At 40.2% G+C, this 16,399-nt stretch overlaps 1 protein-coding gene across 1 annotated transcript; it reads left to right on the forward strand.

Annotated features, from left to right (window-relative positions):
- Positions 1-1,661: 1,661 nt before the first annotated feature.
- LOC108697209 (beta-microseminoprotein) lies at positions 1,662-10,264 on the forward strand. The gene is made up of 4 exons (XM_041570706.1): positions 1,662-2,033; positions 5,549-5,645; positions 6,293-6,398; positions 10,046-10,264. The coding sequence occupies exons 1-4, from the start codon at positions 2,028-2,030 to the stop codon at positions 10,173-10,175; spliced, it is 339 nt and encodes a 112-aa protein (XP_041426640.1). The 5' UTR covers positions 1,662-2,027; the 3' UTR covers positions 10,176-10,264.
- Positions 10,265-16,399: the final 6,135 nt, after the last annotated feature.

Here is a 16,399-nt window from a genome sequence, read left to right on the forward strand (position 1 = left end):
CCCCTCTAATTCATTGTATTATCTCTGCAATTTATCTATATCTATTTGTAACTTCCTAATTTATTGCCCATGAATACCTTTCACTGAAACAATATTACTGATGTGTGGGTAGAGAAAAACTCAACCGTAACCCGCAGTGCCCCAGCCCCTACCCGACCCTACCCGGTGCGCTCCCCTCTTTATATACCCGCCCAGCCCTTCTGTGACATCATAAAAGGGATGTGGCCTGCGTGAGTGTATAAAAAGGTGTGCGCAGAGGCGGGAGTGGGGCAGAAGGCTGCAGGTCATGCGCCGGCCAGCACATCACTAAACAGTATATATGCTGTGCCTTTCAGCTTTCATTTGTATTTTGCCTTTGGGTGCTCCCAAAGCTTGCAATGTATTTTTATTGTTAGCCATTATAGGGATCACTTCTACAATACTTTTGTATTTGTTTTTTTATTTGTTATTTTTGCTACTGGCTAACATGGTACCACAGTTTTTGTTTCTTGCTTTGATGACAGAGCCTGACCCAATTCCTCCTGCTCTGTAGAATTCTCCCCAACGTAATTGTATTGGTTTATGCCAGAGGTGCTGTCCTGACCTGATACACTCTCTTAAGTCAATGCCTGAGAATAGGGTCATTCTCTGCCAGAACACCAACATGATATAAAAATGTCATTCTTTTCATTATAAAATATAGGCTTAAACTATTTTTGGGACAAGCTTCATTCATTGAACCAGTTTTGAAACAGGGGGTATACATCCCATCTAAACAGTCCAGGAGGAGGGCAGTAGGTGCAGAATCCAATAGCTGGTTTGTTGTACCATGAGAAAAAAATCGATTTTCTGCTTTCAGAGACCACCAAATGTATGGGCATTAGGTCCCCCATTCGGGCACATACACAAGATTTTGGGGTGATACACACCTTGTCTTAATAACAGTGTCCACAAAATGGCTCCTACCTGCTTGCTGTGATTGTGTAATTCCAAGACTGAAGGGAAAAATTTTAAATAATAAATGTAGTGTAAGAAAGTTTGGTCAACTAACATAATAATAAATAATTTGTAACTATTTCTTATGGTGACAGGTCCCCTTTAAAGTAGTGTTCTGGAGTGATAGTTTAAAGGAGAACTAAAGCGTAATTAAGAAGTAGCTAGAAATGTTGTACATTATGTTTTGGGCTTCTGTACCAGCCCGAAGCAACCACAGCCCTTTAGCAGTAAAGATCTGTGTCTCCAAAGATGCCCCAGTAGCTCCCCATCTTCTTTTCTGCTGATTCACTGCACATGCTCTGTGCTGCTGTCACTTACTGAGCTTAGGGACCCACTCACAATATACAGTACACATAGAATAGAAATATCACAATATAAGGCTGATTAGTAATTAATACAGATAATTACTATATGTCAGCACAGAAACCAGTGCAAATAGTATCAGAATTTAATAATCAGACCTGTAGCATCAGCTTATATTACAGACAAACCTCATTTTCTGCTTGATAATTAGAGACGACCCCTAAGCTTAGCTTCTCAACAGCTTCTCAGAGCCCACTGAGCATGTGAGTGTCACAGACACTTTCCAAGATGGTGACCCCCTGTGACAAGTTTGAAGTCCTGGATCATTGCTGCTATTGACAAGCTGAAACTTTAGGCTGGTGCAATAAATTCACTATATAAAAATATGGCATTTTTAGCCATATTCCTTTTTAGGGTTCAGTTCTCCTTTAATGACACAAATGTACAAAACCACTGTATGCATAAAATTAATCTAGGCCTTCAATAATATTTTTATTCTTTTTACTCTACTTTTGTGACCCCTCTCCATGTTTATACATGCATGAAACTTGTTTTACTTTTTTTTTTTTTTTTAAACACTAATGTCCCTTTAGGAACAGGAATGTTTTTCACCTGGCCTGTTGCAAAACACAAGCTCTCCAGTAAAAACCTCCTCTTCTAGAAAAACTGTATTACTCAATTCCAATCTGATCTGCTATAAGTAGGCGGAGAGCAGGGCTTACTGTGCTGTATCTGTAACAACTGGAAACATGATGGTGAGTGGTATGTAAAAGTATATAGTTCATTAATAATGAAAATGTAATTTATATTCAAAGTTTAAAGGAGAAGGAAAGGCTACAATTAAGTAAGCTTTATCAGAAAGGTCCATATAAATACACTAGTAAACCCTCAAAGTAACTTTTAGAACTTCTAGAACTGTTTACTCAGGTATGGTAAAGCATTCTGCCGAATAAATATAGTGTTATAGCTTGCACTATTGTGGCTAATCTATTGGCAATAAAGAGTTTTTGGTATGCCATATTGGCTGTTTTTCATAAAACTGATATGTTTACAAGAGCAATGATGTTGCTTGTTTTGCATTAGGCATCCTTTCTCTCCTGCTTTATATAAATGTCATTTAATTTGCACACAAAAATGATCATATATTGTTTTGTGTATTAATTGTTTTCTATTAGTTATCAGTGAATTGTTTCTCCATTGATAAGTAATGCATTTGTTTTCTCTATATTATACTTGAGTTCATTAAAATGTTATCTAGAAAATATTTCCCTATATCCTAGGGAGATCTATCATGGCTTTTATTTTATACTGAATGGGTATTTTTGGTGTAAATCCTTAAACTGTGGTGTTCACTGGTATAACCCCGGGTAGGTGCAGTTTTCTGCTGATAGGAGCACCGGCCCAGGGTTTCAGGTAAGTCAATACAATCACTTGGCAACAACATTTGGCGCCCCAAGTGCTGCAAGTCTTTCCTTCTCCTTTAAGGTGCCTGCTCCACTTTTAAGATTTTAGTGAAGAAGTAGACACCTTAAGGAGACATAGTTACCATATCAAATCACCTGACACATCTCATGCCTCATAGGGAATGCTGCAGTAATCTTCTACACTGGAAACAACTTCAAATTCACAACAGTTTATCCAGAAGCTTGTGCACAGAAGTCATAAAGAATCTTTCCCTTAAAAAAAACACAACTTTCATTTCTGGCAAAAAAGGCATTGGAAAGGGAGTGCATGTGAAATTTTGACACCCTTATGCCTGTAAAGGAGGAGAAGTAGAGAAGGATTGATGTTTTCCAAATACAGGTTTAAAAATCTATGAGGCCAGGAGCAGAGGGCAGGTAGGTTTATTGCAAACACAACTCGACCTTCAGCACCAAATAGAACAGATGTATATTTTTTTTGTTTATTATTACTTGACACTAGTTTGTGCTATTTAGACCAACAGGGTTAATGTCCAGCTAGTGCATTAGAGCATGGTTTACATTTTACTCCAACCCTTAAGACAGGGCTAAGTGGAAGAAATAAACTTGTGTTGTAGTGCGACTACAACTCCCGCAGGCTACCGTGTATACAAATAGGAAATAAAGGACACCAGGAGGTTCTTGCAGTAAAGCAGAACAGAAACAGTTTATTTGTCACAGACAAATGATCCACAGGGTTACTTACAGTCCAAAGAGGCTATGCAGAATGGTATTCAAGGGCTAGGACAGTACAGACAGCTGAATGTGGTCCCTGTGGATGTAGTCAAGGTAGTACAGCAGACCTCCAGGCAGAAATACCTTAAAAATGGTGCGGATCCCACACAGTGGAGTGGTCAGGGAGAACAATCTAAACCTGACACCCTATCCATTGTGGTCTCTTCTCTTCTCTGTAGGCCAGTGGTCCCCAACCAGTAGCTCGTGAGCAACATGTTGCTCTCCAACCCCTTGGATGTTGCTCTCAGTTTCCTCAAAGCAGGTGCTTATTTTTAAATACTTTTGTATAAAAACTAAGTATACTGCCAAGTAAAGCCTCTTGTAGGCTGCCAGTCCACATAGGGGCTAACAAATAGCCAATCACAGCCCTTATTTGGCACCCCAAGGGACTTTTTCATGCTTGTGTTGCTCCCCAACTCTTTTTACATTAGAATGTGACTTACGGGTAAAAAAGGTTGGGAATCCCTGATGTAGGCAATCTTATAGCTTAGGGAAGCTACTCCCTGCTACACCTCATTGATGAAGCTGCTTTTTCTATATTCCCTTCCTATTTTACTCTTCTAGAGAGTCTATAACAGATATTTATCCTGTCTATAGCTGGCCTCAATCAGAGGGTCCCTGCTCCCCGACCCAACGCTAGTACTGGACTGGTCCCTCTAGGGAAAAATGGCTTTACTGGGCTTTGGTGTACCCAGGCTCCCTGGAAATATTCAGCTGGGTCAGCAACCAGAAGCCAAAGAAGATGCTCCACCCTAACAGGCACTAAGTTAAAGTGTGGCAGGAAGTGGTCATAAAGCCTCTTGTCCAATAACTGGAATATGTAACTTAAAGGAACAGTTCAGTGTAAAAATAAAAACTGGATGAATAGATAGGCTGTGCAAGATAAAAAATGTTTCTGATATAGTTAGTTGGGCAAAAATGTAATGTATAAAGGCTGGAGTGACTGGAAGTCTAAAATAATTGCCAGAACACTACTTCCTGCTTTCAGCTCTCTAACTCTAAGTTAATCAGTGACTATACATGGGACATAACTGCTCAGTGAGTTTGCAATTGATCCTCATTCAGCTCAGATTCAAAAGCAACACTTATGACCTATGTGCGCCCCTCAAGTCACTGGTTACTGCCTGGTAACAAATCAGTGGAAACCAAGAGAGCTGCAAAGCAGGAAGTAGTGTTCCGGCTATTATGTTAGACATCCAGTCACTCCATCCTTTATACATTACATTTTTGCCTAACATATTACATATTACATATTAGAAACATTTTTTATTTTGCACAATCTATCTATTTACCTAGTTCTTATTTTTATACTGAACAATTCCTTTAAGTAACTAGAAACATGGGCATCTGCCCAGCAACCAGGGAAATAAGGATTTAAAGCCATAGGGACATTAGTAAACCTATGGGTCCCTACAAATATTATAACTTAGTTACTACACACAATTAGCCTCCTGTGCCAAGCAGTGGTGAACTTTTTAAACAGCATTGACCTAATTGTTACCCACGGTAGTGTGAACCCAAAACAATAAAACAAACTTTGTCCCTGAAACTTTGGCATTAAATGATAATGACTTTTCCAGACTTATCTGCCATTAGTGAATCTGCACTTAAAGAAAAGGTTAAAACGAAGTAAGCCTTATCAGAAAGGTCCATAAAAATACAACAGTAAACCGTCAAAGTAATGCTGCTCTGAATCCTCTGTCAAAAGAAACACAGAATTTCTTTCCTTCTATTGTGTACACATGGACTTCCTGTTTTCAGCTTAAACCTCCAGGGCTTGGGCTTGAGCATGCTTAGTTTGCTCCTCTCCCCCTCCCTCCTCTCCTCCCTGAGCTCATGAGCGAGCAGGGAGATACTTGGCAGGAAGTGATGTCTCAGCAAGCTAATATGGCAGCTGTTATCCCAAACAGACAGTGTCTACAGCTGTTTACTTAGGTATGGAAAAACAGTCTAAAGAAACAGTCTAAAGAATAAAAATGGTGCTCTAGCTTGCACTGTTGATGCTAATTTATTAGCAATAAACTGCCCTGTAGCTTTCCTTCTCCTTTAATTGTTTTTTCCAAAAACATTTTCAGAACTTTGTTTTGGCTTCAGTGATTGCCTTTGGCCTTTTGGTAACAGGATGTAATGCTTTTTGCTACACTCGGGATCCAAAGGGGGGAGAGACCAAAGGTAAGTGAAGTATTGCATGGCTGCAGTATTTACTCTGGCTTACTCTGTATGATGAATTACTGTTTTTTTTCACATTTACCGGTGAAGTGTTACCAATGCCTTTAATAGGCTACCTGGTATTAATCATATATTTGGAGGGCAGGGCAAGATCACAATGGGAAAAGGACAAATGTTAACCTGCCCAAGCCAATGTTGTGCTGTGGAGATGCTGGACAAACATAAAATTATCCACGGCATGTACGGGAGATGAAATGGCAAGCTGATATTGAAAAGGATTAGTAAACTTAGTTAAGTAAGGCAGAACAGGTATGCCTCTGTTCCCATTTACATGTCTACTGCATAGAAGTAATGGTCTGTGTTCACAATAAACTCTGCACATATACTAAATATTCCCAATGTAAGACCCTCCAGCTGTTACAAGTTTTGGGTCTTGACCACTGTACTACAGCAATGCTTGGAGACAACATAACATCATTCTACTTGACTGTCAATTCAATAAATTAAATCAGAAACTAACTCATAAGCTGATAATATTTTACCCGTTACTATATCCAACATAGGGAGTAATATAAGCTTAAACACTGCCCTGCGTGTCTGTGTGTATGTATCAGTCAGTGTATTTAATTATATTTTTTTCTTACCGGTAGGTTGCCTTTATAAAGACGAGCTGCATGGATTGGGGAGCAATTTTAGAACAAAAGATTGCATGGACTGTTCATGTGGTATGGATGGCACAATGATATGTTGCCAAGTGTAAGTCACGTGTTAATACAATTTTACAGAAATTAAAGGGGAACTCCAGCTTCCAAACCAAAATTTGATAAAGAGGCCACATAACACAGGAACCCCTAATATGCCCATCACAGTTACCTGTTTGTTCAAAAAGTATGAATAAATGCCATTTTCTATGCTGAAATCCAGCTGTTCAACAGTTCTCTTTCTGCATCATTTGAAATCCTGGCAGGGACAGAGGGACTAAACACTGATGTTACAAATTGTAACAACTTCTCCACAGCTTACAGACAGCATGCAGGAACTGCATAACCCACAATGCATTGCACTATGATGTTCTGTTCCTTTAAAAAATAGGGAATTGGGGGGGGTTTGTAAGATGCAGGCTGAGGACAGATGGCTGCTGACAAAGTAACAGTAGTCAGTCAGCTCAGCAAAGTAGTCAGACAGATCAGCAGGAGAGCATGGGGCTAAACCATTAAAAATCATGAAAAGTCTGATTATTTTTTTATTAATGTACATTGCAAAGTTTTTGAAATTATGTTTACTTTTCAAAAAGCTTAAGTTATGTTTGTGTGGAGTTCCCCTTTATCTGCTGTATGTGTTGCACAGATTGGTGTTTGGATGCAGTTGTGTGAAAAATGCCTGGTTTTGGAATCTATTGAAAAGGTTACATAGAACCTGTTGCCCATTGTAAAGATTTAGCTTTTATAGGGTTAGGCAAGCAGGATTACAGTGGCAGTACCCTAGTTTTGAATTGTGGTTTTGGATACTCCACCCCCCCCCCATTCAATAATATTATTTTATTTTTTATTGCCTGTTTCCTAGGCTTTCAATGGGAAAATCCAACCAGGTACAATTGTAGGGTGGGACATTGACATAACAAAAAGCATCTACTCTCCACAAAATATTAAGATTCCTAATTTTCCATATTTAAAAAAAACTCTATTTGAATATAAAAAATAAAAATGTTACATTGCAAAACAAGTACCGTATCAATGCTTATAAACAGAACTATTACTTATTGAACATTTCCATAATATTAAGAAATATATACACTCTATTAAATCCGGTTTTGGAGGTACATTCCAGCTCTTGAATGTCCATAGGATAACTTCTTGTTCTCCAGGTTTTTTGCATCTCTTCTATTGATATCCGTTGCCTTTATCAAGGGAAATGCCAAATCAGAACTTAATCAGATGGACAACAATGCAAACCTGAGGTCACATTGTTTTTCCAAGTATGAAACAATAATACTCTCACTACTATCTTTTTACTATAAAACTTACAATAAACAGTTACACCAATTAAACACAGTTTCAAGTTAATTCTTTGCCAGTAATTATCTCTTATCTTTGATCATACCCAAAGCAGGTAACATAATTAGCACCACTGCTGCTCAGCATTATTGACCCAAACCTTTTTATAATCTTAATGACAAATTCATGGCATTCTATCACCCTTGAACTGGAATTTTATGTAGATTTGTAAAAATGATTTCTGTAGATTTCCCTGGCATTAAATTCATCTGTATCTGTAGTGAGTAGAGATATTGGCCCTTACCCTCTATGTAGTAATACAATAATAATACTATTAAAATATGCAGGACCACAACCAGACTCAAATACACGTTGATATGTCCTATGGGAAAAAATGGCAATTCAGTTTCATAAAGATCCATATCACTCAATTGGGCCTAGATTTTAAAGGACAATGAAAATTAAACGAATGAAGTAGCTAGAAATGTTGTACGTTATGTTCTAGGCTTCTGTACCAGCCCAAAGCAACCACAGCTTTTTAGCAGTAAAAATCTGTGCCTCAAATGATGCCCCAGTAGCTCCCCATCTTCTTTTCTGCTGATTCACTGCACATGCTCTGTGCTGGTGTCACTGACTGAGCTTAGGGACCCACTCACAATATACAGTACACATAGAATAGAAATGTCACAGTATAAGGCTGATTAGTAATTAATATGGATAATTATTACATGGCAGCACAGAAACCAGTGCAACTAGCATGAGAATTTAATAATCAGCCTTGTAGCATCATCTTATATTACAGACCAACCTCATTTTCTGCTCCATAATTTGCAGCGACCCCTAAGCTTAGCTTCTCAACAGCTGTTCAGAGCCCACTGAGCATGTGAGTGTCACAGACACTTTCCAAGATGGTGACCCCCTGTGACAAGTTTGAAGTCCTGGATCATTGATGCTATTGACAAGCTGAAACTTTAGGCTGGTGCAATAAGTTCATTATATAAAACATGGCATTTTTAGCCCTATTCATTTTTAGGGTTTAGTTCTCCTTTAAAACCATAGTAAACTCTTTCATTATAATAGGAGAATCAGAATAAAATACCAGTGGCATTATCAGCCCCGAAGATGAATCTGTTAAATATCTTTCTTTTCTCCTTGTTCAAAAGAATTATGAGGTGGTTTATAAATTTTTTTCACTCTTGATTACATAAACCCCAGCTCCAAGTCCCTCTAAACTTTAACTAGGAATAAGGGGCAGATTACAAATGTTTCTTACATAGCAGCAAAGGTTGATTTAATATTCTCAAGCGTTACTGCAGACAGCACCCCCTGTATAATCGCCAATTATACAGCTTGGTAGAGGATAATAGCAATGGCTTCCCTTATAAACATTAAAGGGCATGTAAAGTATAAAATAGAATAAGGCAAAAATGCTGTATTTTGTATGCTAAATATAAACATGAACTTACTGCACCACAAGCCTAATCAAACAAATAATTTATGCTTTCAAAGTTGGCTACAGGGGGGTCACCATCTTGTAACTTTGTTAAAAATCTTTGCAAGACCAAGACTGTGCACATGCTCAGTGTGGTCTGGGCTGCTTAGGGATCGTCATAAACAATGCTGCTTGAGTTCTGCATGGCTGGGAAGTAAGGCGGGAGCTCCCCCTGCTGTTCATAAGTATGATTGTTTCCGTGCTCAGCAGTTAGGGACCATCTGACAATTCCTATCCACAGCAGTAAATGAAGGGAGAATTTCACTGCATACAGTCAGGTCTCTTATAAAAACGGTACACATTTTTTAATTCAAGTATATTGGAGATAGGTTTCTTTTTCATTAAAGAAAGTAAAAATCTGATTTTATTTTTTTGCCTTTACATGCCCTTTAAATCCTAATTTATAGTGCATTATTATATATTTCCTGGATGTATAATCTCTGTTTATCGAACATGACAGCATAATGAAATGAAAGCACTGGTTAGTTAAGCAACTCCATAGAGCAAAAATTAGACCAAGCAGAAGAGAAGATGGTGAAAGACAAACCAAAGGGGAAAGGTAGCAAATGGACTAGCTCAACTACATAGGGGTATATTTATGAAAGAGTGAAGTAAGAGATCGCCACAGTCCTTCAGAGTGAAATTCCGCCACCCTCCATTCATTTCTATGGGATTTTTAAAAGAGTATTTATCAATGGGTGAAAGTGAACGTTTATCCTTTGATAAAGACGCCTTTCAAAACCCCATAGAAATGAATGGAGAGTGGCGGAACTTCACTATAGAGGACTGTGGCGATCTCTAACTTCACTCTTTGATAAATATACCCCATAGACTCACAGGCAGACAAATCATTTTTTAATGATCACAAACCATATAAACAACACAATGTAACAAACGTACCTTTTTCATTTTTATAGGTATTCTACCAAAGCGGAGTATGACAAGGAAAACTGTATAGCTGTTCTTAATAAGAAAGCCTGCTCTTTTCGTGTTGTACAAAAGAAAAATCGGTCACGGGAATGTGAGATTTTGGCTATGATTGGCTGAAATGGCATCTCCTTACACAAGAACTTCAAGAACAAAATCCAGATCCTTATAAACAAAGATTGTATTATAAAAACAAAGCGTAAAGTGAATAAATTAGATGCATCTAATACAGGTATGGGATCTGTTATACGGAAACCCGTTATCCAGAAAGCTACAAATTACAGAAAGGTTGTTTCCCATAGTCTCCCTTATAATTCTAAAGTTTAAAAAATGATTTCCTTTTTCTCTGTAATAATAAAACAGTACCTTGTACATGATTCAAACTAAGATATAATTAATCCTTATTGGAAGCAAAACCAACCTATTGGGTTTATTTAATGTTTACATGATTTTTTAGTAGACGTAAGGTAGGAAGATCCAAATTACAGAAAGCCCCATTATCCGGAAAGCCCTGGGTCCAGAGGATTCTGGATAATAGGTCCAATACCTGTATAAGGAAAAATAAAGACATTAAAATAAAATAACAAATCTTGCTAGCATTATTACACACACTATAATAATATGGAGATACAAGGGTCATTACAAATGTACCTGAAAGTGCGGGTAATCTAAAATGGATGTGCTGAGAGTATATATTCATGCATTTCATTAAGTTTTTTGCATCTAAACACACTCCTGCACTAACTGATAGTGGGGAACCCTAGCACGACTGCCATCCTGGACCTGGTGACAACTTCAGGTTTCCCACAACAGCTTGTATCAATGAGTGCACCATACTTATGCCTAGGGAATTGTACGGAAACCACGTGTGACGCAAACCCCCCTAGTGATGTGCTGGCCGGCCCAAAGCCCGCAGGTTGGATGGGTTCGGGTCGACTTCTGCAGTACATCCTTGGGCCGAGGGCAGGTTGGCCTGAACTTTCTTTCCGTCCGCAGCCTTCTTCTGCCCCACTTCTGCCTTTACTCATGCAGGCCCTGTCCCTTTTGTGATGTCACAGCGGGGGCGGGCATGGGTATATAAGGAGGGGAGCTTGCCGGGTTAGGGTCGGGTGCTGGTTGGGGCGCAGAGGGTTAGGGTCGGTGCAGGTCGAGTTTTTTTGACCCACACATCACTAACCCCCACTATGAAAATGTTTGATGCAACTTGCACTCAGGTTTCATTTTTCAAATGTTAGGAAGTATGTAACAGGAAGACTTCCAAAGTGCATAGGTAGTAAGTCCAAACATAAATCATCCATCCACTGCTGTAACTTGACTTTCCTATGCCCCCTGCAAAAAACAAAAAAAAACATGACCCCGCCCACCCATGCCCATGAGTGCATGGATGCTCTAGTTAGCACAAGCGACTTAGATAGTGAGTACCCTATTTCCACCTGGTTAAGAGTGCTATTTGTACTAGTTGGCCATTTAATTCAGATAAACAGTAATTCAGTTCACTAAATACTGTGTGTGCATTATTACTGTGTTCCTAGTGGGGCCACCCGTAGGTGCAGTCTCAGATCCAACTAGGTGGAGGCACTGCACTAGTAAGTACCTGGTACCCAGTCTTTTCAAATACCACTGCGGAGTAGCTCAGGTTATCCTGTGCCAGGTAAATGCCCCATGTGGAGTGTACCAACGAGGTGTGGTGATGAAAGTGGTGTCGAAAGAGTTACATTTTAGAGGCACTGCAGAGATATGGCTGGGATCCTAGCTAGGTGGAGACACTGCGCTAGTAACAGGTACCTAGTCTCTCCCAAAAACACTGCAGAGTGGATCAGGTTTATCCCATGCAGGCCCAGATTTCGTGCTTCAGCTCCCCTAGGCCATGGGTCCTATCGCCCAGCGGACTTGTGAGTGCACCACCATCCTTGCACATGTGCAGAAATGCTGGGGATTCCCCAGTGCTCCCTAGGTTGTGCCAGATAGCATGTCGCCCCTACGATCCTGCCGATAGGGCCTGATCACGTGCCATCAGGTAAGCACTACACGGGGAGTGTAACACCGACAGACGTCGTGACAGAAGGGTTACACCGTCGGCGCCTATTCAGCCTGAACGTTCGGATGCACCCGATATCGCCCAGCCATTAGTGGGAATATTGGGTTAAGATCCACTCGTTTGGCCATGTTTAGTTGAGCAGATGCAAGTATACAGTGCGGCATCTCTAATGTCTGCAAATACTGCCATCTAGTGTCTGTCGGTGAACACAAGTTATATGCACATTTCTTCCCATTATTATGCCTAATATAATATAGTGTACTATCTGGGACTGTAAAAAATATTCACCATGGCCAGGAAATTCGCCCTTCTGTTACTAATATATTTACTAGCATGATTTCATATTTAAGCTGCAATACGTTTCTGTCTGGCTCAGGCCTGGACTGGCAATCTGTGAGTTCTGGCAAATGCCAGAGGGGCTGCTATAAGATGCCATAGAAAGTCAGTATTTAGTGGGCTGGTGGGGGCTGTTTGGGCCTCTATGTGGGCTGATTGATTATCCATCTAATGTTACATTTAGCTACAATAAGTGCTTTGAAATGATCATCCAGTGCAACCAGTTGTGTGACGTAGTTACGTGGCCTGAGGAGAATATCTTTATGGCCCTGCCCCTTTCTGAAAATATCTATCTAGTGGCACATTAACATAATATAATATAGCTAAAGTCATTAGTGCTTAGCAGAACAATGTGTCTTCTAATCCCTTTAGAGAATAAATCCTATAACTAACATCCAGCAATGCTGACTTACAGGAGAAGCACATTAATAAAGAGATCCTAATTCTGGCAACAAAAAAAAAATGCCCCTTGCCACAGAGTTATAATTTTTAGATTCATGAAGCTGCAATGTAATCCCTAAAATGTGGCAGTTTGCAAATGGGCATAGGAAACGGCAATTGTATTACTGCCACTTGTGCTTCTGCTGGCAGTCTGTGATTCCTAGGGAAGATAGAGCTGCCTCAGTAGGATTCATTCAATCCCTCTCTAATTTACAGCCACATTTACAGACCATTATTAGGGAATGTATAAAATTCCTTAAGATCCAGGACACAGCAAGAGTTAAGTTGGAGGGCACAGTAGGCAGTGCAGGCACATGTAGTGCAAGGCGGCAGCATTCATACCTGCTAGGGGCCCCTGGGTAACATCCAGTATGGGCCAAAGCTGAAAAATACAAGCTACGGATTGAGGAAGAACACAGGGAGGGGCGGGGCAATGGCATGGGGCGGAGCCTTAGAAACTTCATGTACAGCAGTGATCCCCAACCAGTGGCTTGTGAGTAACATGTTAGGGTCAGGCCACACTGGGCGTTTTGGGGAGATTTGGTCGCCTGGCGACTAATTGCCTCGTTTTTGCAGCGACCAATCTCCCCAAACACCTTCCCGGACTCTGCGCCGGCTTAAAGTAAAAAAAAACGCTGGTGCTAATCACACGTGGCAATTCGTTTTCCGAGGGTGACTTCGGAAAATGAACCGCCACGTGTGATTAGTCAGGTGCAGAGTCAGGCGATTCTCCCCAAAACGCCCATTGTGGACTTACCAGCCCCTTGTGGTTTTAACACGGTTTGTTACACTTGATAAAGGGCCTTGGTGCCCGAAACATGTTGTGTGGAAATTTAATAAATCTTAAATGCAGTTATTCTGCCTACAGCGTGTGATTCCCATACTTCGACAAAACTGTGACTTATAAGAGGAGGCCAGGGACGGAGCTTCCAGGGAAACACAACGTCTAGCTATACCAAAAGTGCGGCTAATGAGTGTAAATCCATTATAGAGACATTGTTATCCGTCCAGACACCATTAGAACGCGGAGCAAAATGACGGTGGAACCCACCCAGGACAACCCAAGCCACACTGCCACCTTTGCATATGATGATAGTGATGTGGAAAGGATTTTGAGCCGAGTGGAGGATATACAATTATATGGGGATTCCCCAACCCCCGATTATGATTTGCCAAGACAACTCCTAAATCTACAAAAGAAGGAGATAAGTATATCGCTACATGCGAGCACGTTGGCACAGTATCTAAAACATAAGCGTATACCAACTACGGTTGGATATCAAACCTGGTTTGAATACCACCGATCCAAATTTCATCCAACGCTGGCATGCTATTTGCAATAAGTGCAGCCAAGATCTTATGCTTTTAACTGTGGAAAGTTTAACCACATAAATATGCGATACGAAAAAGGAAATAACCAATATACAGAAAAGAATAGCCGAGGACAAAGGAGAACAATATGCAACCAAGATTGCTACACAACATACCACGACGCTGACGCGCCTTCGAGATAATATAGCAGCCAAGAAAGCGTCCAAATTTGAACGTGATGCAAACGATTACCTGCAAGGAAGGGTATACACATGGCGAGAGGAGCGCAGTAAACAGCGAGAGGCCCGTAGTGTGCAGTGGGAGGAACGCAGGAGAGATGACGCGAGTATGGAGGAGGCACCCTATCGACCACACTACAAGGAATGGCCATGGAACAAACAACCGGTTCCCCAATGGAGACAACGCCAGCCACAAAGGTATCCCGCCTATGGAACACGGAGAGGAATCACATCGGAAAGCAGCGATGAATTAAGCTCTTCACCACCACCAGGCCGTTTTCAAGAACGGGGCTCACAGGAGATGGCGCAAACAACCAGGCGCGAGTACAAAAATCCAAGAGCCCCCATCCCACGGGAGGATTACCCGCAGAGGAATCGAACAGGACGGAGGTAAATAATTTATGCATTAATATTTCTTCCGAAGTACTCACCGCACAGGAGATCTCAGTATTAAATAAGGGACTGGGTTATGTGCCATACTACGAGAATGAACAGGTGAACTGGGAAGTTGAATTCTTAAAATTCATAAGGATCATAAAATTAAAAATGCATTTTTTGGATACCCCTATTACTGAGGGGAATGTTAGAACTAATGAGTTAAAAAAACCAAGTACCTTCATACCAGTAGTGGATCAGCCCCATATTGTTACGTTTGAAAACGTGGTATTGAAAGAGGTTTCCAAAATATGGGATAAACCAAATAAAAATCATGCTAAAAATAAAAATAAATATAATTTAACGAAAAAAGAAAAACAAGCGCTGTCAACACTCCAGAACAACCATAATATCATCATAAAACCTGCAGATAAAGGGGGTGCTATCGTGGTGATGGATAAGAATAAATATGTGGAGGAAGCCTATAGGCAGTTAAAGGTCACCGAGCACTATGAGAAAATTGCATCGGATCCTGTATTCATGATTAAAAAACAGGTGGATGCATTAATACAGGAAGCATTTGAAAATGGGGTAATCTCTAAACAAGAGAAAGATTCTTTAAGTGTAGAGCACCCCCGAACTCCTGTTTTATATTTGTTACCCAAGATCCATAAAACCCGCATAGACCCACCGGGACGCCCCATAATATCGGCTATTGGTTCTGTATTAGAACCCCTTTCTAAGTTTGTTGACAAGTACCTCCAACCGATCGTCTCCAAAATTCCAATTTGTCTTAAGGACACCACGGATTTACTTTGTAAATTGTCTGAAGTTTCCCTTCCATCAGACAAAGTCTTATTGTGCAGTATCGATATAACAAGCCTCTACACCTCGATACCACAAGAGGAGGGCATCAAATATATAGAGGAAGCCTTACTAGAAACAAATCTATCACACCACCTCATCTTTTTCCTCATTGACTGCTTGACATTGGTTTTACAAAAAAACTACTTTAGATTTGAGGGGGACTTTTTCTGGCAACGACAGGGTACCTCAATGGGGGCAGCGGTCGCTCCCTCCTTCGCAAATATCTTTGTATATAATATTGAGAAAATCTTATTTATGGAAGGTGAATATAGTACCCACATAATTAAATATTGGAGATATGTGGACGACATATTGGCGATATGGGGTGGAAATGAAATGGAATTCAAAGACATGATTTACAAAGCTAACCAACAACATCCCACGATCAAGTTTACATGTGAGGTCTCTTCTTCATCGATTAATTTTTTGGACATAAATATCCAAAATAAGTATCCAAAATAACCAGCTTGTAACTGCCATGTTCTCTAAACCCACAGACCGAAATACCCTCCTTTGCCCAGATAGTTTCCATAACCCTAATATAATTAGGGCGATACCTAAGGGTCAGTATATAAGAGCCAAACGTATATCCTCAAACACGGAAGTGTTTCAGTCTTCAGCTAAATCCTTACCAATACATTTGTGAATAGGGGATACAAGAGAGAGAGTCTATTACCCATTCTTACAGAAGTTAAAGAGATGGATAGACAAGAACTGTTAAAGTCTGAGAGAAGCAA

The sequence above is a fragment of the Xenopus laevis genome, chromosome 7S, assembly GCF_017654675.1.
Source record: "Xenopus laevis strain J_2021 chromosome 7S, Xenopus_laevis_v10.1, whole genome shotgun sequence".
Lineage (NCBI taxonomy): Eukaryota > Metazoa > Chordata > Amphibia > Anura > Pipidae > Xenopus > Xenopus laevis.